The sequence below is a fragment of the Mirounga leonina genome, unplaced genomic scaffold (genome assembly GCF_011800145.1).
Source record: "Mirounga leonina isolate KUSES-001 unplaced genomic scaffold, KU_Mleo_1.0 Mir_200, whole genome shotgun sequence".
Classification (NCBI taxonomy): domain Eukaryota; kingdom Metazoa; phylum Chordata; class Mammalia; order Carnivora; family Phocidae; genus Mirounga; species Mirounga leonina.
The window spans coordinates 16,077,552-16,103,824 of record NW_023270503.1 but is presented as its reverse complement, the minus strand read 5'-3'; the positions used below and the strand labels follow the sequence as shown (position 1 = coordinate 16,103,824).

The 26,273-nt window shown below is 49.7% G+C and overlaps 1 protein-coding gene across 1 annotated transcript in view; it reads right to left on the bottom strand.

The window, feature by feature from the left end:
* Positions 1 to 20,534: 20,534 nt before the first annotated feature.
* The window catches only part of CUNH17orf67 (chromosome unknown C17orf67 homolog), an 18,582-nt gene continuing 12,843 nt past the window's right edge, over positions 20,535 to 26,273 (bottom strand). The window contains exon 3 of the mRNA XM_035027374.1: positions 20,535 to 21,319. Within this exon, the coding sequence (XP_034883265.1) occupies positions 21,203 to 21,319 (117 nt within the window). The 3' untranslated portion in view covers positions 20,535 to 21,202. The remainder of the gene's footprint in view (positions 21,320 to 26,273) is intronic.

Genomic DNA, 26,273 nt, shown 5'->3' with positions numbered 1-26,273 from the left:
TTTAACCCAAAATGAATGGTAGGGAGTCTTAAAGGAGATTGAAACAGAGACACTTGAACATAATCTTATCATTCTCTCAAATGTATTAATTCATTCAACAAACATTTACTGGGCACCTGTATGAACAAAACACCGTTCCAGGCAGTGTGAGGGTCAGGAAGATGCCCCAAGCTCAAAAGCTCTCAGAGAACAGTGGAGCAGACAGGCGTGTTAGCGAGAGTTGATTGTAGAAGAAAGAGTGCTGGACTTGGATATTGTTGGCATGGGTTCAAGTCCCAGCTCTGCCCTTTATGGAAAAACCCAGAGTTCCTTAAGGATGGTGACCAGGTTTAATCATCTTTGGGTCCCCAGGTCCTTGCCTACAGGAGAATTGACAAACCTGAGACCATCCTGTCACTTTGGATAATATCCATAAGGCCTTAGATTTCGTTAGTGTTTTATCATCTTTAAAGACCTTTCACACACTGGATGTTCTTTTATTTTCATACCATCCGTGTGAGATGGATTCAGGATCCGCTACCTAACTTGTGGGGCCCAGTGCAAAATAAGAATGTGGGACTCTTTGTGCAAAAATTAGTAAGAATTTTAAGATCGTGACAGCAGAGCGTTAAACCAGGGGCAGGATCATTGTAAGCACACGGTCCTGGGGTCTGCACAAGGTGCACATCCATGAAGCCAGCCCTGAGTAAACTCAATTTTAATCATTTTACAGGTGCAAGGTAAGGGGCTCTGTCAATGTCACTCAGCTAGCAACTGAAAGTGCGAGCCACAGAATAAACCCAGGCCTTCTGATTCCAGGTCCCTGACGCTTCCTGCTGAAGTAGGGCTGGCCTGGTTTCTGCTCTAAGGGGTTAAGGTGTTCCTAGCAAGGCCATTGTAAGCATCCATTTAAAAAGCAGTATAGACAAAGAAACAGAATGCAAATGTGCAGGATGCTGCCCAGCAGGAAACCTTTCTCTCAGGACAGAGTCCAAAGGTTTAGACTGAGGGACCAAGTCCTTTTGTGGTCTGACCCCTGCACCACCCACCTCTGCCCCCTCCCTTAAAATGTGCTTCCCAACCACACACATCCACACACCTTCTTGCAATTTCCCAGCTGGGCCTTGCTCCCTCGGGCCTCCGAGCCTTTTCTTACACTACTCCCTCTGCTTCAAAGTCTCTGTTCTAAAGGATGACTTCAAGTTAGCCGGCTGAGGAATGAGGATGAGGAAATGCATCCAAGGCAGAGGAAAAATCACAATTAGTCTGTCTGCATGCTTAGAATAGCCACCCACCCAACCATCCATCCTTCTACTCATCCATCCTTTCTTCCATCCATCTACCCATCCATTCATCTATCCTTCCATCTATCTACCCATCCATTCATCTATCCTTCCATCTACCCATCCATCCATTCATCCATCCCTCCATCCTTTCTTTCCATTCTTCCTTGCATCCATCCACCCATCTATCCATCCGTCAAAAACTATTCACGGAGCCACTGAGCCCCGTGAGCTGTGTGCCAGGTATTATGTTAGACACTGGGGACCCATACTTTCTGCCCCCAAGGAGCTCATAGTCCAAAAGCAAGACAAACAAGTGTTACCCATAGCTCAAATCCCCAATTTCATAATCTGTGAGAATCCAGACTCCTCTCCCCACAATTCATGCAAATTCTTTCTTCCTCCTGACCCTATCTCCATTCCTGTCAATAAGTGTCATCCTGATCCCAATGTGGCCTTGAGTCAGTTGGGATGAGGCCCAGGCCCCTCTACCATTTTCCACAGGAAATATAATTCCAGTGATGATTTTGTAGATTTAATGACTTTACTGAAGACCTGAGGAGTCCGGGTGAAGAACCCTGCCCCACACTCTACAGCCTTCCACCAGCTTGCTAGTTTCCCACCAATAATCCTCCACTTTCCAAAAGCCCAAGCTGTGAACATGGGACCCTCCCCAGCGCACAGGCCCCTGGGAATGTCATCTAGCCCTCACTCCCTACTCCGACACACCCAGGACAGTTGGCTGTCCTCCACATCTGGTGACTATAATGTGCTCCAACTTGGCACACGCATAAATAGACCACTAGAACACAGACAGTGGTGAACACTACCACAGGGTAAGTTCAAGATGCCCGTGTGAGGTGGCCCAGAAGAGGGCTGGGTTCTGGGAAGCACTCTTGGCTAAAGAGGGAGACTGGAAGAGACTCTTTCAAGCAGAACAAAGGACAAGGGCAGAGAAGCCAACTCTCGGGCTCTCATGGTGCTGCAGGGGGGCACAAAAGTGGGTCAGCAGGGCAGTGAGAGAGACACCCGAGAGGCAGATGGACAGGGACAAGCCGAGAAAGGACCAGGTGGGCCATGCTAAGGACAGTGGACTTAAAGCTTTTGCTGCAGAGACCTTAAGCTTAGAAGTGACACGATGACAGAATCTGGAAAAAGTGTATGGGGCCACTCAACTGTGGGAGCCTCAGTCTCAGGGCCAAAACCCTTGCAAGGCAGCAGTTCCTTCCCCTCCCGGGGAGTAGGGACCACACAGGATCAATCCCAGGGACGAGGCTTTGTGATAAAGACAGGCAGGCAGAGCCCCAGGGTAGCCATCCTTATTTGGGGGAGGCTTCATGTCCCCTCTGTTCTCCAAAAACTCCTCTTAGGGATTTGTTATCAGACCAAAAACAGAGTCTGCAAGATTCTTGGACTGTCAGGACCTGGCAGAAGGATTCAAACTCATTTTCAAACATCTTCAGGTCAGCAAAACCTCAAAAGCACTTTTTCCAGAGTTCTTTCCTACACTCCACACCCCCCATTACCACCGCTTAATTCGAAAAGCCACATGGAGCTCAAGGGGAAGGGAATCAGGCTGGTCCCCATTCATTCACATCTGAATCCTCAAACAGGCTGTTTTGCAAGAGACCGAGTACTTCCAAGACACCTCGGCAGGCTCCCTTGGACAGCGTCTTGTTTTGAATCAGGAAATTGTATTTCGCCAGAACTTTATGTTCAAGTTCAATATTAATCTCAGAACCCACGAAATGTGAGTGGGTTCTAAATTTGGAAAAACATGTTCTTCAATCTCTCCCCAAAGCATTCCTTCAGCTATTGACTTTGGAGGCAACTTCTCTATACCGTGTGGTTATCCGAAGTCTGCTCTGAATGACACACTGAGGCTTGGAACACGGGAGGTGCTTTCTCAGCAGATCAATATATCAATAATCGGCTTTGGAGGAGCACTGCAGAGGAGTCCAATACACAGCCAGCTTCTTTTCTTGGCAGAGCTGCTGGGTTGGTTCTTGCTTCCATGCAAGATATCTGCCCTGACTTAAACTTTGACTCCCTACCAGTGTCTTTCCTGAGCTATTTGCACTGTGAACATAGCGCCTAAAAAGATTTATTTAAAAAAAAAAAAACAACTGAGTGTCATTTTTAGAAGGGCGAGACACCCAACACATCCTACTCTGAGTAGATTTCTTTGATGGCTTGTGATGTTGTCTGAATGGTAAATATACCCTCAGACTCCGAGTAAATAGTCCATGGCATGTAACTAGGGTATAAAAGAGGAAATTTTACACAACGTGGCCGCAGACGCCTTGTCATTTCCCAGAAAATTAGAGGGTCTTCCAGTGACCCTGTAAATTTATCACACGAGTATTCTTCCACAACTTCAGGAACAGATGGGGCCTGTTCTGATACTGTTTTCCAATCCCCATAGATAACATGCTGAGGCGGGGAGGGGGGGGGGCAGCAGCCAGCGGGCCATTGCCCCCAGGACAGGGAAACGAGCGCTCACCCGGCCGCCGCGCACCCTGTGCCTCTGCTGTCTGAAAGACACTTTGTTAGCACCCGGAGCGTTTCGTTTTTGAAGGGAAGTAGCAAGGCATCTGTGGGAACGCTCATTCCTGTATCTGGTAACCCCTCACTAAAGCTCCAAGAGTTAAAGGATTAGCTGAAAGAGATGCTCAGACCCGGAGGGTGGGCTGGAATCAAACACAGGCTGCCAGAGATCTTGAAAGGTCGCCCCCCCACCTCTAGGAAGGATGCCAGGGGTTCTGCAATCAGAGGGAGATTTTACGACCTCCTTACCAATGCTTCCCAGCGTCCCCGTGGAGATGGAGCAATGCAAATCAACGTCTTCCCTGTGGCGACTGTTGGTTCGCTTTAAAACAGGTCCTTCCACCACTAATCATAATCGCTAATATTGACGGAGGGATTCCCCAGTGCGGAGCATTGGGCGGAGCACTTGGGGGTGTTATTTCATCCATCCTGGCCGCGCTGAATGCGAGAGGAGACACATGAGGCTCTGGGAGGCCCCCGGCCCAGCCCGGGGCCCGCAGGTAAGGGCAGGGCTGGGAGGAAACGCGGGCTGACCCCGCGCAGGTGTCTGGGGCACTCTGCGTGCTTTCCTCGCCTGGAGCGGAGCAAATGCGAGCCGCGGGATACCCGGTCTGTTCGCCTTCCATCACAGTTTCCCCGACGCTTTGCTTTCCCGCTCTCACTTTTCCTCTGTCCCTTCATCAGTGTTACTGAGCCCCTACTGTTTATGTCCCTGCCATACAAACTTTCAACCGGGGACTTTCTCGTGAGCCCACCCATTGCCTCTTCACAGTGGGCTTGCCCACCGTTATCGTGCCTTTAACGAGCATCTCATTGGGCCACTGTCTGCCTCTCTTAGAAACTAAGCATATCTGTTCTGTGCTCTGCTGTTCACAAACTCCTGTCACACAGACTTAACTTGTATGTGATCCTTATGACAACCTAGCACGGTGGTGAGATCCAGCCCCACTCCGTGCTGAGCCTGCTTGAGGTTCTCTCCCTCTCTCTCTGACCCCCCTCCCTGCTTGCACATGCTCTCTCTCTCAAATAAATAAACAAAATCTTTAAAAATAAAAAATAGGCAGGGCACCTGGGTGGCTCAGTCGTTAAGCGTCTGCCTTCCGCTCAGGTCATGATCCCAGCGTCCTGGGATGGAGCCCCGCATCGGGCTCCCTGCTCAGCGGGAAGCCTGTTTCTCCCTCTTCCGCTCCCCCTCCTTGTGTTCCCTCTCTTGCTGTCTCTCTCTCTCTCTGTCAAATAAATAAATAAAATCTTTAAAAAACAAAAATTAAAAAATAAAGAAAAATATGGGGCGCCTGGGTGGCTCAGTTGGTTAAGCGACTGCCTTCGGCTCAGGTCATGATTCCAGGGTCCTGGGATCGAGTCCCGCATCGGGCTCCCTGCTCCACGGGAAGCCTGCTTCTCCCTCTCCCACTCGCCCTGCTTGTGTTCCCTCTCTCGCTGTGTCTCTCTCTGTCAAATAAATAAATAAAAAATCTTAAAAAAAAAAAAAGAAAGAAAGAAAAATAAAAAATAGGCAAGGTTGGTCAAGCCCACCAGCCCAGGGGCAGGGGAGCCTGCTGGTTAAGTCCATGGACTCCTGAGTCAGACAGCCTGGGTTCTAAGTTGGCTTCTGCCACTTACTAGGTGATAGCCTTGGGCAGATGACTTCGCCTCTCTAATGCCTCATTTCTTCGTGGGTAATAAGGTGATAACAGTAGAACTGACTTCATAGGATTGTGGTGAAGATCAGTGATCAGTATATAGAAAGCTCTTACAACAGTGTTGCACACTTAACAAATGCCATCTAATTGTTCATTGTGTTGACATGATTATAGAGGCATCTGAAAGCCAACAGAGGTGATGGAGGGAAGGACAGAGTAGAACAACGAGCTCTAACTGGGGATCCAGAGGAAGAAAGTTAACAGGAACTACCATCAGGACATGTGGTTCTATTCTCCATTTGGCCACTTACTGTCTGTGCCACCTGCCACAAATCAGTCACTTTACCATCTTCAGTTTGGTCATCCATCTGGTGAGAGGGTTAAACCACATTGTATAGGAGTGGCTTGACAAGATCCACTGACTCCCTCATCTTACCCAGCGCCCCCTGGAGACTCTGCTGAATAAGTATACCAGTCACCCCACCTTGATTAAGACAGACAGATGAAGAGGATCAGTTCGTTTCATGGAGGACCAGGCTGACCCACTCATCCTGGTTTGCCTGGGACTTTCCCGGTCCTAAAGCTGAAAGTCCCACCTCCCAGAAACACAGTCCCAGGAAAACTGGGTTGGCTGGTCATCCTAGTGAGGTCAAACATACCCCTTTTTTTAAATTCTGTGATTTCATCCATCATTCTCCAAACTTTGCCTCTCATGCTCTCACCCTTATATGTTTTGCCATAGCTGTGTAAAATTGTGTAAAATTATTCAAATACATTTATTTTGAAAGAGTAGGTTACATCATTGCTGCAGCAGTCGGGATAGGCCAGGTTCGCTGAGGCAACAAAGAGCCCCATAAAACAGAGCTGGAGCGTGCAGCGGACAGCCTCCAGCTGTGAAAGCAAACCAGCAGCTGTGCCATAAAGAGAAGGAAACATTAAAACCAATGAAAATAAAGCCTACTAGAGTGGGTCCGGCTGAACCCTCTTTCTGGCCCCAAGAACCTGCTCATTCTTTGTTCAAGGGAAAGATGAGTAAAAGTTAAAAACATCCTAGGATTTTTCTCCTTTCCATGAACAGGATTGAAAATGAAGTAAGTTTCTCTCTCTGTGATTTGATGGTATTTAATGTCATGTCCCTCTACCAGTTAAATTCATCCCCCATGCCACTCGCAGAGGACATCACCTCCACTGGGAAAGAGAATCAGAGTGTAAAGGTAAGAGGGCAAAGGTCAGGTCACACATCTAAATGCTCAAATCTGTGAGCGGCATGCACCCTTCCCTCCAAAGCAGTTCCGACTCCTAGTGAACACCGAATCAGGAATCAGACAGCCCACCAGCTGAGAGCGGAACCCCCCACCCTTGATACACACAAGCCCTTCTTTTATCAGTAATCCCTCCCTTGCCCCAGCGGCTGCCTAGGGAGTACTAGAATGGACCAAGAAACAGAAAGAGTGCCCAAGAGAGGTCCTTGTTCCAGCAAGATCAGGTGGCAAGAATTTTGCTGAGCAAAGAAAAGCAGCAGCAAAGGACCTGTGCCTTTTAGATCCCAGCAAGGTGTGGGCAGCTCCCCCAAACAGACTAAGAAATGATGATAAATTCTCATCCTGTGGCTGAATTTCCAAGGGTCCATGTCACTGCTATCTCTTCCAAAGCCAACGAGTGCAGAAACTGGTTCACCACACTGGCTGCAAGGGAGCCCAGCCCCTCTGTCGACACTCACCTTAGCCACCTCTCCAATTCCCGGAGGGCCATTCACTTTCTCCATTCCAGGACCGACCTGCTCACCCAGCTGGGCCACCTCAGCCATTCAGGCCCTTTAAATGCCAACCACGGCCAATGGCTCCCAATCCCTAGCACCAGCCCAGCCTATCCTCGCACTGCAGACCCTACCCAGACCCCCACTTGGACATCTCACCAGGACCTCAAACTCAACATGCCCCAAATTGAATATACAGTCTGCTCTGTCCCAAACCTATTTCCCCTCCCATCCACTCCTTTACTCAAACTCACAGCCTGGGGGGTCATCCATGATTCCTCTCTCCCCCTTGGCCCTGCCCCCCCACATCCAATCCTATCAATTTTATCACCGAAGTGTTTGTAGAATCGGTCCGCCTTCTCCACCGCCACCCCTCCCACCCTCCCGCAGATGGCCCACAGCTCTCCCCAAGCCTACCACAGAGGCTCCTAACCGGTCTTCCGGTCTGAGCACCCCGACCCACACTCCTCTTGGGGCACGTTTTGAAGAAAACTCAATGGCATGCTTTCTGGTCTTAGAGAACATGGTATCTGGTCTTAGAGAACATGGTCTTTGCTTGTCCCTAATCTTCTCCAATCCACATCGCAGTACAAGCAACTTTTTAAAAAATATATAAATCTTATTATCTCATTTTCCTTGAACTATATCCTATTACCTTGTAATGAATCCTCAAATCCTTAACATGGCTCTCAAGGCTCTGGATGACCCATCCTCCCTACCTCTGTAGGTTTGCCTCAACTCACTGACCCTGCCCTCCTCTCGTTCCAGCCCTACGGGGCTTCCTTCTCTTCTCCTCCCGTTTTGGGGCTTGCACGAGCTTGGAACAGGCTATCTTCCCTCTCTGCCTAGCTTCCTCCTGCTCCTTCCTCACCCATCAGCTTGGACAGCACCACTGTGGGAAGCCTACCCGGATCTCCCTCACCCCCACATCAACTCCACAGCAGCCTGGCCTTTTCCTGCACCGTGCTCAATTTCACAGTACTTCTTGTCTATTAGCCGCCCTCCATCAGGCGGCCCCTCCATGGAGACAGGGACCCACGGATAGGCCCACACCCAGTACACCGCCTAACAGTAGAGCAGCTGCTCCCTAAATATGGGGAGACTGAGTGATAACAATGAGAATCACCCCCACGCAGTCTGAGCACCCCGACCCACACTCCTCTTGGGGCACCTTTTGAAGAAAACTCAATGGCATGCTTTCTGGTCTTAGAGAACATGGTATCTGGTGACACCACTGGGAACAGTGACAAAAATGTGGCCCTAGTGGGTTCACCCAGCTCTCAGGAAGGAGCAAGTACCGAGTCATGCTCCATCATACACCAGAAGAGCCTGAGCTGGTGCCGAAGTGCGGGGTGTCCTGAGCCTCTGCTCTTGGGTTTCTCTTGCTAGAGTATTTATAGCCATCCAGAGAAGCCGGCTGGCTTCATTAATTGTAAGCGTATGTCCATCCAACGCAGCCATACGCTGAATGTATTGAATACCAGGCCTTATATGGGCAGCCCTTGTTCTTTCTATGTTGTTAAGGAGTGACGTGAAGAGGATGGCCAAGGCAGAATGCCAAGTGTTTGCCTCCCCCCTGTCATCTCAAAGACCCAAGTGTGCTGTTGGCTGGGCATACTGTTTATTTTTAATAGAATGACTACTTTTTAAATGAAAAAGAGGGAGTTGTGAGGCCCAGAGACACTGGATGAACTCTCTAGGGACCAACATACGGTTCAGAGGTGGCAGCGAAGAACGCAGATCCCGAATGCAGTGTCTCAGGCAGGCAGTCGGTGTTTGCGCCGAGCACCGTTGCACAAACTCACGTAATCCTCGCCACAGCTCGAAGATGTGGGTGCTACCACTCTCCCCACTTTGCAAATGAGGAAGGGGAGCTTAAGTGACCAGCCCAGTTCGTAAGTAGCACAGGTGGAATTGGAAGCCAGGGAGCCTGGCTCCAGAGTCCAGAAGCAGTGGGGGCCCCCTGGAGACGCATTCGGTACAAAGCAAAGCAGAGCCCAGGGGCCCACTTCCACAGGACTCAGACCCCGCCCTGCTTTGGTCTTTTCTCTCCAGAAGGCCACAGAGAAGCTGGAAGCACGGCCCGGGCCTCAAGAAGCACACCGCTTGGCGACAGCACGAGTTAGCAAGCGCACGGTGCCACTCGAGGGCTCCATGCGCCATGCCGAGGTGGGGGCCTCCCAAGCGGCGGGGGGACCCTCCGACACCCCCCCCCCAGTCGTCAGGGCCACCTCCCTGCTCTGGTTGCCAAGTTCTGTGGCTCGGGGCAGGTCAGTTTCTTCTTCTGAGGCTCAACTCCCAAATCGATAAAATGGAGATGATGATGGTGGTGGTGATGGCACGCTCGCTCCTGTCTCACGAGGATGGTGTGAGGATTAAAGGAGAAAGAGCACACGAAGCATTTAGGACAGGGAATGTGTTCCATCATCACTGGCCATTATTATTTCTAGCACAGGGCTTCGGGACACCACCACCTATTCCCTCACAAACATGTATCAAGCACCTACGGGTGCTAGGCATAGCAAGAATGAGATAGCAGCCAGGCCTTCAAAGAGAGGCTGTGTGAGGCAGGGACAGCAGGGAGGAGGCAGGGAGGGTGGGAGGCCTGGGTCCTTGCAGAGGGAATAAGAGAAGGTGCCCTGCAGGAAGGTGGCAAGGACGCAGGAAACGGGGTGAGGCTGTTTCCCGCACGTGCAAAAGCACCAGTCAGGGGTCCCTTTGGGGTACCCCATCTGCAAGTCAGGGGGCTTGGGGTGGGTAGCTACCGCTCCCAGACAGACACTGGGTTCCAGGCAGGTAGCTCTGACGTTACAGTCTCCCTCCGAGTCCTGAAGTCTTCTGTTTCTCCAGATTCAGCCTGAGACAAAGGAATAACTAAATATCTAAGCAGGAGTCTAAGTGAGGGTTTTGGTTTTTTTTTCTTTTTGGTGCTCAATTATTTGCCTGTTAGCCAGCCCCAGGATGAGACTGAATTTATGTCTCACCAAAGAGGCACCAGAAAGGGAAGAGGAGAGAGAGAAGGGGGAGGGGGAGATTATGCAGGGTGGTTTTTGTTGTTGTTGTTTTTCTCTTCAAAGTGTCTCCTCTGTAGAATCCTGCCGCTCTGTCTCCGGGGAGCGGTTCGCCCTCCAGAAAATATGACACTTTATTTCCTGCCCTTGTTTGTTAACACACCCCATCACCATCCATCTCAGTTTCATGTAACTGCCAGCCGGCATTAACGCCCTCCTCCTCGCCCAGGCAGAAAATAGAAAAGGAAGAATTCAGCAGATTTTCCCCCGTGGCACCCTCGGCGGGACCAAGATGGCCAGAGCAGAAACCACAGCTGGATTCTTAGCCCTTCCGCCCAGGAATGCGAAGGACGGGACGGGTTAACCACCTTCTGCATTTTCCTGCAAAGAGAGTCGGCTTGTTATTTCGGTTGTCTGGGCTCCCTTCTCTGCTACGGAGAAAGATACATTAATTAATTTTTTTTTTTTTTTAACCTTAGCAGGAGATGTTGCAAAACTGTCAGGAACTGTCAGTGGGCGCCCGCCCCAATCAGGTACGCAGCCCGCGGCGCCTGCGGCGGAGACACACTGACCCCTAGTGGCCGACCAGGCCCTCGCTGCGCCGGCGCCGCTCCCACCCCCACGCCCACCCTCACCCCACCCACCCCCACCCCCACCCCCACCCCCACCCCCACCCCGGGGCTGCGTCAGATCGCTCCGGCCTCGAGACAGCTCTGTGCGGGCTGGGGTTGGCCGGCGCCCCAACACACACACACGCAGACATATACACGCAGACGTACACACAGACAGACCCAGACACACAGACATCCAGACACAGACGTACACACGCACATGCACAGACATGCACACAGCCGCAGACACACACGTAGACACCGAGACATCCGCACATCCACACACAGACACACGGACCTACAAACCCACACGCAGACACACACACACACAGACATACAACCCCCGCTCGTGTCCAATTTCTCCTCCTTTTCCCATTCCGTAGAGCGGAGATTTCCTGAGAACCTTCAGGGTACTGGCCCTGGGCTACGGATAAGGCCTGTGTCTCCGGGCTTGAGGAGCCGAGGCAGAGACAGGCAGGGTCCCAGCAGGACACAGGGCTGACGGGAGGAAGGGAGCCGGGGTCCGTGGAGACTCCCCGGTGCGGGACACTGTGCACCCCTTATCCCGCCGGAGCCTCGCACGAGCTCCCATGTGCAGCTTCGGACGCGAGGCTCTGGTCGTCAGATGGCTTGCCCAGGCCACAAAGCGAACGCGATGTTAGTTGTTTTAACAAGCAGACATTTATACAGCATTCTCCTGCCAGGCATTCTTCCAGTGCTTTACCTGTATTCAAATTATCCATATGGAAGCCTCATCACAGCCCTGTGAGGTAAGGACTACTCCTACTACCTCCATTTCACAGATGAAGAAACTGAGGCACAGAGAGGCAAAGTAACCAGCGAGTGGGGGCTCCAGCATGAGGCGCAGGCAGTCTGGCCTCGGAGCGCTCTCAGTCCCGACCCTGGGCTGCCTGCATCCAGGATGCTGCCTGGTAAGAAGGAGACCAGGAGTCCAAACCCCAGCCCCTCCCCATATGTCCTTCATGCCCTAAGGACAGAGCACTGCTTCCACACAGGAGGAGGGGCCGTCATCCTAACTGCCTCTGAAGGAGGAAGCCTCCTGGGCAAGGGGGTTGAGGCTCCTTGAAGTCACAGACCTTGATGCTCACCTCCACAGTCTCATGCCTGGCACATGGCGGGGGCGGGGGTGGGGTGCTCAGTAAAAGCCCAACTGGACTGGATCTTGAAGGAAGGTTCGAGGAAGGTGGGAAGGCAGGAGGGAGGCGAGGGGGGCTTTATGAACCACGACCACCCCCATGATAAAGTATTTTCAAACGCACCCACACTCTTTGCTGGCCAGGGCACGGGGCTTAGTGGTATCACCCTCCTGTGATTAATACCATCTCAAATGGTTTCTTAACTGACACGTAGAGACCTGGACACCCAGGCTTCCTGACTCCGAAGCTCTTATCCTCTCGTGCTGGCGCTGTCCCCCAGGACCCCACGCCGGGAAAGCCGAGGCCCCCAGCCCCCACCCCAGCAGCTCTGTCCTTCGCCCAAGCGGCTCCTTGAACTGGCCGGCTTGTTCCTGTCTTAAGACCTCTGCCCCAGCCGTTCCCTCCGCTCTTCCGGTACATGAATCCTCATGCAGTTGGCTCCTTCCTGTCATTCCGGTGTCAGCTCAAGTGTCACCTCCTCCAAAAAGCCTTCCTTGTCCATCCAACCTAAAATAGCCTTCCAGTCACTCTCTGTTGCATCACTGTTTTATTTTCTTCCCGGCAGTCATTAATCTCCGGTAACTTCTTGCTCCGTTACTATTGTTAGTCTCATCTCAGGTGTATAGTAAGGGCTATCAGTTACACAGCACAGAGCCACACCCACGTGCCACGCGAAGTTCCAAGAGCTGTACACACAGTAGGCTCCTTAGTCTTCACAGCCATCCTTTACCCCAGGTTCTGTTATAATCCGCATCTTACAGAAGAGGAAACTGAGGCAGGAGAGGCTCAGAAACCTGTCCCGGATTCTATCTACCCTTAGTAAGCTCTGCTCCTAGCACATCAAAAACATTGGCCCTTCAGCAACGAAGTTTTGTTTTGTTTTGTTTTGTTTTTAAGATTTTATTTATTTGATAGAGAGAGACACAGCGAGAGAGGGAACACAAGCAGGGGGAGTGGGAGAGGGAGAAGCGGGCTTCCCGCGGAGCAGGGAGCCTGATGCGGGGCTCGATCCCAGGACCCTGGGACCATCACCTGAGCCAAAGGCAGACGCTTAACGACTGAGTCACCCAGGCGCCCAGCAACCAAGTTTTTAAATGGGCAAAAGACTTGGACATTTCTCCGAAGAAGACATACAAATGGCCAATAGGCACAGGAACAGATGCTCAACATTATTAGTCATTAGAGAAATGCAAATCAAAACCACAATAAGAGACCACTTCACACTTTCTAAGGTGGCTATCATAAAAAAAAAAAAAGAAAATAACAAGTGTTGGCAAGGACATGGAGACATCAGAACCTTCGTGCACTGCTGGTGAGAACGTAAAATGGTGCAGCCCCTATGGAAAAGTTGGGTGGTTCCTCAAAAGTTCAAGATAGACTTCCTGTATGACGCTGCAACTCTACTCCTAGGTATATACCCAAAAGAAGGGAAAACAGGTATTCAAACCAAACCTTGCACACGGGGGCACCTGGGTGACTCAGTTGGTTAAGCATCTGACTTGATTTCAGCTAAGGTCATGATCTCAAGGTCCTGGGAACAAGCCCCACGTTAGGCTCCCGGCTCAGCAAGGAGTCTGCTTGTCTCCCTCTCCCTCTGCCCCTCCCCCTGCACTCTCTCTCTCTCCTAAATCAATAAATAAATCTTAAAAAAAAAACCTTGCCCACAAATGCTCGTAGGAGCACCATTGACAATGGTTAAAATATGGAAGCAACCCCAATGTCCATCAACTGATGAAAGGGTGAACAGGGCGCCTGGGTGGCTCAGTTGGTTAAACGACTGCCTTCAGCCCAGGTCATGATCCTGGAGTCCCGGGATCGAGTCCCGCATCAGGCTCCCTGCTCAGCGGGGAGTCTGCTTCTCCCTCTGACCCTCCTCCCTCTCATGCTCTCTCTCATGCTCTCTCTCTCAAATAAATAAATAAAATCTTTAAAAAAAAAAAAAAAAGAAAGGGTGAACAAAATGTAGTGTATCTATAAAACGGCTATGACTGAGCCATATCAAGGAATGATGCATGCTACAGCACAGATGAGACTTAAAAACGTACAATAAGTGAAAGAAGCCAGAGACCAAGGCTATATATTGTATCATTCTACATCTATGAAATGTCCAGAATAGATAAATCCAGAAAGACAGAAAACAAACTGGTGTTTGCCAGAGGCTGGAGAGAGAGACAAATAAGATTGACTGCTTCGTGGGTACAGGGTTGCATTTGGGAGTCATAAAATGTTCTGGAACTAGACAGTGGGGATGGTTGCACGATATTGTGAATGTACTAACCACCACTAAATTGTATGCTTTAAATTGGTTAAGATGGTGAATTTTATGTTATATGAATACCATAATTTTTTTTTTTAAGAATCATCTTTCTCCGTCTTGTTCATCTCTGGGTCTGCAGGACCTAAAATAGTGCAAGGCACATAGTAGGCACTCAAAACAGTTGGAGAAATGAGTAAAGTGGACCAGACTCCAGGCCTGCCAGCCCTCAGTCTCAGCTTCTTTCCATAACACTGGGAAGCTTCAGGAAGCTCCGGGAAGCTCTAATCCAATGGTTCGCAAACTCTTGAGTACATCAGAATCACCCGGAGGGCTCACTAAAACCCAGATCGCTTGCTGGGCCTCAGCTTCTAAGTTTCTGATTCAGAAAGTCTAAGTGGGGCCTGAAAATTTGCAGTCTGACAATTTCCTGCTGGCCCATGGGGGCCACACTTTAAGAACTGCTCTCTGCTACTATTAAACTGCAAAAGAAGAAAAATCTTAACACGATCTGGATAGAGGAAAGGCAGGGCCCACATTTAACTAAAAGAGAGATTTGAACCACCTGAAACCTAAGCCACACAAAAAAATGAGTAGTCCATTTTAATCCGTTGAAAAATCTTTGAAGCAGAGACTTGTTTTCTATCAGACAGATGAGTTTATAGGTTTGAGGAGAAGGTTAACTGGGCTGTATGAGATTTATGGCTACTTTCTTGGGGCCAACACTCTCCCTCTCTCTTCAGAGGTGAAGCCATCCTGGCTTTGTGGAAGTTCCTCAAACAAACCAGCTCCTTCCCCACCTCAGGACCTTAGCACTTGCTGTTGCCTCTGCCTGCAACAACATTCCCCACCTGCACCCTCACCTTGCCCTACCTCTCATCCCCACTCCATCTGTTTTGTTTTGTTTTGTTTAAGATTTTATCTATTTGTCAGAGAGAGCGAACACAAGCAGGGGGAGTAGCAGGCCGAGGGAGAAGCAGGCTCCCCACTGAGCAGGGAGACCAATGCGGGGCTCAATCCCAGGACGCTGGGATCATGACCTGAGCCGAAGGCAGACGCTCAACAGGAGTCCCCCACTCCATCTTTTTTTTATCCAGCTAATTCCTCCACAATCATTGACAGCACCCCCCTCTAAGAAACCTTCCCTGAGGGGTGCTTGGGTGGTTCAGTGGGTTAAGCATCTGCCTTTGGCTCAGGTCATGATCCCAGGGTCCTGGGATTGAGCCCCGCATCAGGCTCCCTGCTCGGTGGAGAGCCTGCTTCTCCCTCTCCCTCTGCCTGCTGCTCTGCCTACTTGTGATCTCTCTCTCTCTGTCAAATAAATAAATAAAATCTCTAAAAAAAAAAAAACAAAGAAAGAAAAGAAACTTTCCCTGATAAGCCACACTAGCTCAGGAATTTAAGGTTGGTTTAACATTAGGGAAATCACATTAATGTTATTACAAGTCATATTGTCATTTCAATTAATGCAAAAGAGAATTCAAATATTAAATACCCATTTATAATTTTTTTTTTTCAAACCAGGAACAGAAGGGAACTTCCCTAACCTGATAATAGCTTTCTACCAAAAGGGCACAGCAATCATATGTATTCCCTTTAAAGACAGGAATGAGGAAAAACGGCACACTATAATGACATCTGTTCACCACTGTTCTAGAAGTCCTAGTTATAGCAATAAGACAGGAAAAACAAACAAAAGGTATAAGGTACAAGGATTGTACAAGAAGAAACAGTATTGTCATGGACAATGATTTTTTTAGAGAGAGAATGCAATGAAATCTATAATATGTGAGGGACATTTACTTCTTGTTTCTTTTTTTTTTTAAGATTTTATTTATTTATTTGAGAGAGAGACTGAGAGAGAGAGAGAGAGCACATGAGAGGGGGGAGGGTCAGAGGGAGAAGCAGACTCCCTGCCGAGCAGGGAGCCCGATGTGGGACTCGATCCAGGGACTCCAGGATCATGACCTGAGCCGAAGGCAATCGCTTAACCAACTGAGCCACACAGGCGCCCTGAAATGGAGTATTAAAGAGCCTATTGTAGCTATAGCTCTAATCCATATTTTCCAAAGAACCTTATTGGTAATAAAGGTGATCAGTCCTATTCTAACGGACTCCTACATCTACTTCTCAGTTTGTTCTCAACTTCGAAGAGAAGCAAAGGTCATATATAGTAATTCTCTCAGAAGAATTGGTTAGAGGTATCAGAGAGTGGCTGGATAGAATCAATGTATAAAAATCAATTTTATTCCTATACGCACCAGAATAACCAACCAGGAAATGTAATTATAAGAAAATTCTGGTTATAATTTTAAAAGTCCTGCACAGTACCTAGAGACAATGCTGACAAAAGATATGCACAGTCTTTGCAAGGAAAATAATAAAATTTGAATAATGGACATTTAAAATCGCCTAAATAAATGGAGAGATAGACCATGTTTACAGATAAGAAGATTTAGTAATGTAAACAGAGCAACTCTAAGAGGACAGGCGGCCCTTCTCTACTCTGGGCCCCCCAAACGTTCTCTACCTTTTCCCTAAATAAAAAGTTAAAAATAAATAAATAAAGGGAGAGGAAAAACAAAGAGAGACTTTATCTTGGTTAATGAAGTAATGCCCAATAATCGTTTAATCTTTTTAAGCAGTAATGCTACTTTTATGAAGTGTTTACTCAATAAAAGAATTATCACAATAACATTTTGAGAGAAGTACTATTATTATTCCCATTTTACAGATAAGGGAGCTAAGGCCCAGAGAGGTCAATCCACTTGCCCAAGGGCACACAGCTAGTCAGTGGTGGAGCCAGGAACGGAATGCAGGCGCTCGGGCTCCAAGCCCATATTCTGAACCACTGATGTCTGCCGCTGTCAAGATCGTCCCGTCATGCCGTTGCTCTCACTCACCTGCCATCTGAAATGCTGTTGTGAGCAGGGGGAAGGTGAGGTTGCAGCAAGCTCACAGTCAACTACAGCACTCTAGCCCCTGTATCTGTGGGCTCCAGGGAGTGTGTTCTGGGTAAGCACATCCATGTGTCAAGGGGAGGAGGTTGAAAGCCAGGCTCTATATGACAGATGAAGAATCTGCTCTGTTCATAAGGGGAGCTCTTGCCCCTGAGAAATGAACCATGTCCGGGGTTCCTAGAAGCTCAAGGAGATCCCGCCTCTGCTCCAACATAAAACTTTGGTTCCCTGTGGGTCTGTAGTCTCAGCCCCTTGCATTCTGTGCCACACACACATACTCAGTTCCCGTTCTTAGCACCCTGAGAAGCAGGGGGCATGGGGCCCTGAGCAGAAGTGTTCTGTTTGCCGCTGTACCGCATACCCTGGGCAAGTCAACGTCAGAGTCCACGTGTTCAATGTCAGCGTCCATGTGTTCAATGTCAGCGTCCATGTGTTCAGTGTCAGAGTCCATGTGTTCAATGTCAGGGTCCATGTGTTCAATGTCAGAGTCCATGAAATGGGTCTGACACTCAACAGATGCCCCCCTACCAGGTGAGGGGTGCAATGGTGTCCCAATAAAGACACATCCTGAACCGTCAAGGAGCTCAGTTGAGAAAACCACTTAATCCAAGGCAGAAGGATTTCAGGTTTAGGGCAAAGGTACAGAGTGTTTGGGAGGCCCAGGACAATAAGGGGTATCCTAGCTTCAAATCCCAGCTGCCCCACCTGCCAGTGGTGTGAACTTGAACACACTGCCCGTGGGAGTCAGAATAATGCCCACCCACCTCCCCACTCCCGCAAGATCTCCACATCCTAATCCCTGGACCCTATAAATATGTAAGGTAATTACATGACAATGGGGATGTAAGGTCACAGATGTAATTAAAGTTGCTAATCAACTGTCTTAAAGATAGTGAGTTTGTCCTGGTTTCTCTGAAAGGGCCCAATGTCATCACGAGGGTCCTTAACAGTGGAAGAGAGAAGCAGGAGAGATAGAATGACATAGTGTGAGAAAGACGCAACTTGTCACTGCCGGCTTTGACGATAGAGGAGGGAGATGAGACATGCAGGCAGCCTCGAGAAGCTGGGAAAGGTGAGGAAACAGATTCACACTTAGAGCCTCCAGAGAGCAATGCAGCCCTGCGGAGTGAGACTTCTGACCTCGGAATGTAAGGTGATAAATTCACGTTGTTTTAAGCCACGAAGTTTCTGGTAATTGGTTACAACCAAGACCGAAAACAAATACACTCTCAAAATTCTGTAAACCTGTTTCCTCACCTATAAAGTGGGAATAATAACCACATCTACTGCATAGAGTAGGTGTGATGATTCAACGAAAATCCTCGTGTGCCAAAATCCTAGTGCAGGGTTTCGCCCCCTGAGACGCTCTATGACACCTCCCTAGACAAGCCCGCCCAGGCTCCCTTGAGACAGGGGACAGGCGTGCCCCCCACCCCCGTAGCCCAGGGTACATGGGCATCTCCCCTTACCTCTTTTTGAGGATGCCCAATTCTCCCTAGGACCATTCAGCCCACTTTCCCTTGTCCTCCCAATTTCTGCTGTCGTTGGTCTTTGATAGTGCAATCTCTGATTCTGGGAGGTGTGGGCACATGACGGAGAGAGAAGCTACAACCCACTTTCCATAAAAAAAAAAACGTATCCTTGGCCAGGAGACCAGGGTGTGCCCCTGGTATTCAGTGATGCTCTATTTCCAGAGCAGGCCGCGGGCAAGTCATCTCTTTACCGAAAAAGATGGCCCTAGTGAAAAACTGCTGGGTGTTTGTATTTTCGCCCATCTATTTATTCAAAGAACCCTAAGCTTTCTGATGCTGGGTTGATTCACAAAGATAAACGGGAAGGGAAATTCCAGTTTTTCTTCTTGGAGGGAAAAGAAAGGAGACACGGCAGAAAGCAGATTTACCACCACCGTTTATTAGAGTAGACAAGGGGGCGGGGGGGGGGGGGGAAGAGATGATCAGACACCTGCACAGCCCCCAGTGCAGGCCTTGCAAGACTTGACCGAGTCCTGAGGGCCCACAGCCTGCCCAGCGGCTGAGCCCGAGGGACCCTGCCTCCTCCCCAGCTGAGCTTCCCGCCTGCCCCCTCATCAAACCTGTAGGAAGGTCAAGTGGGGAGGGGGGTTATACTTTAAGCTATTGGCTTTAATGAGTGACACAGGTTAGTAAAATGAAGCAGCATATATGTATTTGCCATCAGTCCCCAAGGCAGACTTGGCCACACCTGGAGCTCACGGGGTCTGAACACATCCATTTCCACGGCTGAAAAACACATGCAAGAGGGAGCCTTATCCCGTTTTGACAGTAGCCAGGTCGATGCTTATCAGATGGCTTGCTGGAAAAGAACAAGAAAAGAACAATCATGGGATGGTCAAGTTGACAGAAAGGGGAGGGGAGGAGGGGAAGGAGGAAGAGGGGGAGGGGAGACAGCCGAAAGCAGTCAGCTCCTAGCACTTCCCCAGATGCACCAGGCAGCACTGTGTTCCAACCACTGACTTTTTTAATGCTCCGAACGACCCTGTGAGGGAGGAGCCCTTACTGTCCTCATTTTGCCGATGAGGACACAGAAAGAAATCGGTCATTTTTTCCCGTGATCGGTTTTCACCATCTGAATGCTCTCCGAGTCCACATTCCAAGTTGGTGTGCACCCCTCCTCCCCGTTTCCATGTAAGTGGGAGCTGCCTGCCGTGAGGCCTCTGTGGGATCCGTGTTTTGCAGGAGCCAGCGGTCCCCACCCCGGGCTCACCAGCAGGGCCGATCCCACCCAGAGGCAGAGGCCTCAGTTGGTCAGCCCCTGGAGGGTGCCGCCATGTGTGGGGCTCGCTCGACCCAGAAACCATCCCTCTTGCCCGGCCACACAATGGCACTAAGTGTCTCCCTTTATGGAGAGATGTCTGTCCAACCCCCACCCTTCAAAAGTGGAACTTCTGTTCCCCCCTCCCCTGCCCCAAACACACAGGACCGGGCAGTGCCGTCCACAGGAAGGGTGCGGGATTTGGCGTTGGCAGAAGTCTGACATCCCGACCAGTGCCTGGCATGAGTTAGTAGCTTAACACTGAGCTCCTCCATCACATGGGGTTAAACATATGCTCTCAAATGGCACCGGGTGTTAAGAGGATCAAACAGGACAATTTGTGTGAGAGGGAGCACTCTGGAAATTCTAAAGAGCACCACCCTAGAGGGTGGCTCGAAATGCTCTCCCCTGCATGGCTCTTGCCGTTCCTCTGTTGACTCATAGTAGCACAAAATCAACAACACAGATGTAAGATTCTTCTTAACCACAGATGATAAACGACCCAATTATATCCCATCCTGCTTCGTCCATAAAAATGACAGAGGAGGACCGACATCCACTAGGCTTACCCTCTGAAGGGATTTGCTACTTCATCTAATGGGATCTGGAAAGGAGGAGCCAGCGAGGGAAGAAGCGAGGCGCCTGGTGTGGGAGCAGGCAGGGTGCGCAGGCGCGCTGGGAACGCTGACAGTCCAGCTCAGGTGGCCCGAAAGAGCAAAGCCAGAGCAAGAGGGGGGCGGAATGGGTGGGCCGGGCAGACCCCGGGTCGGAAGGCTAGGGGAAGGCAGGAAAGAAGTTGCTGGTCCCCGTGACAGTGGTGATGGTTATGATGGATGTCACCGGTCAAGGCCACTGTTGCCAACTCCACCTGTAAAAACCCGAGTCTCCACAAGCCACACGTCTCCAGCTTCGTATTCCAGAGTGACCTTTTCTGGACAGCAAACAGGGTCACATCCCGCCCCTCTCTGGGATCTCTTGGTGTAGGGGTCAGGCTCCCTGTGTGTCCCCAGCAACCCCCTCGACCTGGCTGCCACCTCTCTCCCCTGCTTGGCTCTTGCCATTCCCTAGCCCTCAGCCGGCTGGTTAGCTGGCTCCCCTAAGCCACGGCCTTGAAAACCTCTGCGCCCACGCACGTGCTGTCCACCGCCATCTCCCTAAACCAGAAGGCCCGGGTGGGCGAAGGCACATACCGGATGCTGGCCCGGAGCCCCTCACACGGGATGGACCACGTTCCTGTCACAGTGGGGCTTGCAGTGAGGGTTCAGCCAGTGCTCCAGGAACTGCTCCTCGGCACGGTGCTCCAGGCGAAGCAGATGGTGCATGTATTCCTGTCCAAACAAACCCGCCCAGCAGAGAGGTTTTATCCACCGTGACAGCTGAGCCGCCTTCGAGCATGACACGGCCGTGCTTCTGAGACAGGGCGCGGCCAGGAGGAGGGAGGCTGGGAGGCAGGACCAGACGGGAGCCCGCCATGCCCACGCCTCTCTGCAGGGAAACGCAGTCAGACAGACCCGAGCAATGGGCAGAATAAAGAAGTCTGACAACCTTAAGTGCTGAGAGAGTGTGCATCTATGGGAACTCACACACACAGCTCATGGCGTGGAACGTGGAACCACCACTTTGAAAAACGGTCGGTTGCCGGCAATCGTCAATTATACCCTGAGCGGTAGCCCTCAAATGTGCTCAGGCCTCAGAATCACCTGGAGGGTTTGTCAAAACCCAGATGGCTGGGCCCCACCCCCAGAGTTTCTGATTCAGTGGGTCTGGGGTAGGGATCTGGAATTTACATTTGGGGCAAGCTCCCAGCCCGGGCTGATGCGGCTGGTCACTTCGAGAAGCAGAGAAACGTTTATCAGGAGCTGTGCAGGAACGTTCACAGCCGCCAAGCACTTGCGGTAACAAAACACTAGCACCATGCCAAATATCCACGCACAGGAGGATGGATACGTAAATTGTGGTAGGAACGCACACGGAATAGTACACCGCAGTGAACACAAATGAATTCCAGCTACCGATGTCGTCTCAAAACATGAGTCGCTAAATAAAATATTATTTACGGCTGCGTGCATTTGTGATTAAAATCATCGCTTTTAAAAGGCAAGGGATAACTGTAAGAAAGCTGAAGTTGCTCTATTATTATCAAACAAAAGAGACTTTAAAACCAATAAAATGTGGGGCGCCTGGGTGGCTCAGTTGGTTAAGCGACTGCCTTCGGCTCAGGTCATGATCCTGGAGTCCCGGGATCGAGTCCCGCATTGGGCTCCCTGCTTGGCAGGGAGTCTGCTTCTCCCTCTGACCCTCCTCCTTCTCATGCTCTCTGTCTCTCATTCTCTCTCTCTCTCAAATAAATAAATAAAATCTTTAAAAAAATAAAATAAAAATAAAACCAACAAAATGTTACTAGGGAGAGGGGGGCCAAATACAGCCTAGCAGTTCCTCGAAATGTTAAAAAAAATTTTTTTTTTTTTGAGACAGAGAGAATGAGAGAGAGAGAGCACATGAGAGGGGGGAGGGTCAGAGGCAGAAGCAGGCTCCCTGCTGAGCAGGGAGCCCGATGCGGGACTCGATCCAGGGACTCCAGGATCATGACCTGAGCCGAAGGCAGTCGCTTAACCAACTGAGCCACCCAGGCGCCCTCCTCGAAATGTTAAACATAGAGTGCCATGTCACCTGGCGGTTGTGCTCCTAGGGACACGCTCAAGAGAAACGCAAACGTGAGCCCACACAGACCGTGTGCACCGATGTTCGGGACAGCATCAGAGAGCGTGGTCAAAAAGTGGAAAGAACCCGAATATCCATCAGCTGATGAATGGATAGATAGATACAATGTGGCAGATGTGTACGATGGAATATTATTTGGCCATAAAAAGGAATAAAGCACTGACGCATGCTCCAAGGTGGATGAACCTTGCAAACATTCTGCTTCGTGGAAGAAGCCAGTCACAAAGAACCGCGAGCTGTAGGATTCCCTTTCCACGTAGGAGCCTGCCCTACAGAGTGACGTGTTCACCGTGGAAAGCAGTTCACTATGTGGTGCCGCCCGCCTCGGAAACCATCTACTCGGGAATGCAAGCCAGGACCCAGACTGTCATGGTCTCCCTCACCCCCAAACTCAACATGACAGTGAGCAGGAGGACTGTGAGTCAACCCCTGAGTGTCCCAGATGCACCCCCCTCCATCGCTGCCACGTCTGTAGGTCGTGGCACCTACAGACCTAGATACAGACCTAGACCTACCACCCAAGATATGACAGTCTCCTCACCCCTCCATCCCTCCCTTAGCGCCCCCATCCCTCCACCCCACGCCACACCTGCCCCCAACATCTCCGCTCCACCTTGACAGTGACCAAATGCTGCCCAAAGGGGTGGGTTACAGCTGCCTTCACCACCACTGCCCACCTGGAAGGAAGAGCAGGTGACAACCCACTCTGCCCTCGGGGTTGGTCTGCTGGGTACATCACTGTGCCCAGCAGGTATTTTCTCCCCAGAAGAGAGGAGGTGGAGGTGGGAATGATTTTTAACTTGAAGGTATGCTGTTGACACTGTCCTGAATGAAGCCTGGGTGCTGTCATTATGGGATGTGAACCATTGCAAAGTATAAAACAGACCCATATAAACACATGCAGGTAACCCAAAACAGCAGGCCAATCATCAGAGATGTGGCATCTCACTTTGGGAGAGAGCAATCATATTCAGTAATATCTGTACAAGATTAAGCGATTTTGGTGTGTGTAAGTATCATAAAAATCCTAAATCCTGAATTCCCTCCTCTGGTGTTGATAAAGCTTTAAGAGAGGAATCCAGTTTAGAACTTTAAGTTTTTAAGGTTCTACGAAACCCTCTAGGAAGTCTGCATCCTGTATTAAACATAGTTTGGGGGGAAAAAAAATTTTTTTTTTTAATGACGGTGCAAAGGAATGAATTCTAAAGTGTCCAATTTTTCTGAATTTTTCTTCCTTTCCCGAAAGCAGGACCCATGCAGTTTGAATCTGTTTTGTTTACCGTTGTTGTTTTCATCTGACTTGTCAAAAGCACTCCTTGTCCTCGGCAGGGAGACCCTGGGGCAGCCAGGGAAGGAGCGGATGGTGAGAGGCCCCTGCGGGACCCCACTGTGGAACGATGACTGCCCAGCGGCTCACAGGACCCGTTTGTGAGTTTGGGGCTGAATCCTGCCCTGTCCTGGCCCGTCTGCGAGTCTTTGGGCAGAAGAAGAAGAACTGGGCGTGGAGCGGGGAGGTGGGCAGAGAGACAGGAAAGCAGTGTGGGGTCTTGTAAATAAAGAACAAAGACTTTCCAGCACACAGCCTTCCTTATTCTACTGTTCTGGGCAAGCAGCTCACTGAAGGAAGCCCACGTGGCCGGCTTCTTGCCTGCCTGTGCGCCAGACCGCACACGGTAGAGAGGCTTAGAGGTCTGGGTGTGAGCCTAGGTCGGGCGTCGGGGTCTGTTCAAACCCAGACCCTGCCAATATCGCTTCACCTCGCCGGCTTCCCTGTGCCCGTCTGCAAGACATGGATGGCCCTGACTCTCATTCCACTGGGTTATCAGGATTAAATGAAATGATACAAGTCTATGCCACACCTGTAGGCTCCAGCTACCCGTCTAAATCCATTCCTCTCCTCCTTCGCATGGCCCTGTGCAATGAGAAGCTGGCTTAGAAGTGCAGCCCAGACTCCCTTGACCTGGGGCTTCCAGATGGGTCTGATGTAGAGGCACCAGCAGGGGATTGGAGATAGGGGAGAGGGAGGCCTCCGGAGGAGTCCCAAAGGATTGGCTGGCTGCATCCTCTCCTGAAGACCACAGCTCCTAGGGGGCTGTCCTCTCCTACTCTGGGAGCCTGCCTTTCCCCTTCATGCCCAGGAGCTGATAGCCCCAGATCCTTTATTATCTCTTGCTAGTTGGCCTGATTCCTGCCTCGCCTTTGCAAGAAGTCCCTTCCTTAAACTCGGCTCAATTCCTTGGGGTTACTATTAGATAAGAAAGATCTGAGCGTGTCTTGAGGTTGTGGGTGGAGCCTCTCTCCCAGGAACTGGTCCACAGGAAACTGTCATAAATGCTTGTGGAACGAAAGACGAAAGCAGCCGTCCTCAAAGTGGGGTCTATGCTCCCCTCAGGGCTCCACAAGGTCAAAACTCTTTTCAGAATCATCCTAAGACATTATTTGCCTTTTCATTATGTGCATTGGTGGATAAAACTGGTGCCTTAACCAGAGTCAAGGCACTGACAACCACTATCACTGTCCTTGTATTTTTTTTTTTAAGATTTTATTTATTCGGGCGCCTGGGTGGCTCAGTTGGTTAAGCGACTGCCTTCGGCTCAGGTCATGATCCTGGAGTCCCGGGATCGAGTCCCGCATCGGGCTCCCTGCTCAGCAGGGGGTCTGCTTCTCCCTCTGACCCTCCCCACTCTCCTGCTCTCTCTCTCTCATTCTCTCTCTCTCAAATAAATAAATAAAATCTTTAAAAATATATATTTTATTTATTCATTTGACAGAGAGCACAAGAGAGCATGAGCAAGAGGAGCAGCAGAGGGAGAGGGAGAAGCGGGCTCCCCGCGGAGCACGGAACCCGATGGGATGCGAGGCTCGATGCCAGGACCCTGGGATCATGACCTGAGTCAAAGGCAGACGCTTAGCGAGCCACCCAGACGCCCTGTCCTTGTATCTTTCACCATCACGCACTCACAGTGAAAGTACATAAATATAGAACATTCCAAAAATGCCCATTTCACTAAAGAACACCCCCGTGAAGCAGAAGAAAGTGAGCCCGTGGGAAAAAAAAAAATTTTAAATATTAAAAAAAAGAAAGAAAGTGAGCCCGTGGGGAAAAAAAATTTTAAAAAATTAAAAAAAAAAAGAAAGTGAGCCCGTGGGAAAAAAAATTTAAAAAAATTAAAAAAAAAAAAAGAAAGTGAGCCCGTGGGAAAAAAAATTTTTAAAAATTAAAAAAAAAAAAGAAAGTGAGCCTGTGGGAAAATAATTTTTTTAAAAATTAAAAAAAAAGAAAGTGAGCCCGTGGGAAAAAAATTTTGTTTTAATTTTTAAAAATTAAAAAAAAAAAGTGAGCCTGTGGGAAAAAAAATTTTTTTTAAATTTAAAAAAAAAAAGAAAGTGAGCCCGTGGGAAAAAAATTTTTTTTAATTAAAAAAAAAAGAAAGTGAGCCTGTGGGAAAAAAAAATTTTAAAAATTTAAAAAAAAAGAAAGTGAGCCCAGGGGGAAAAAAATTTTTTTTTAATTAAAAAAAAAAGAAAGTGAGCCCATGGGAAAAAAAATTTTTTTTAATT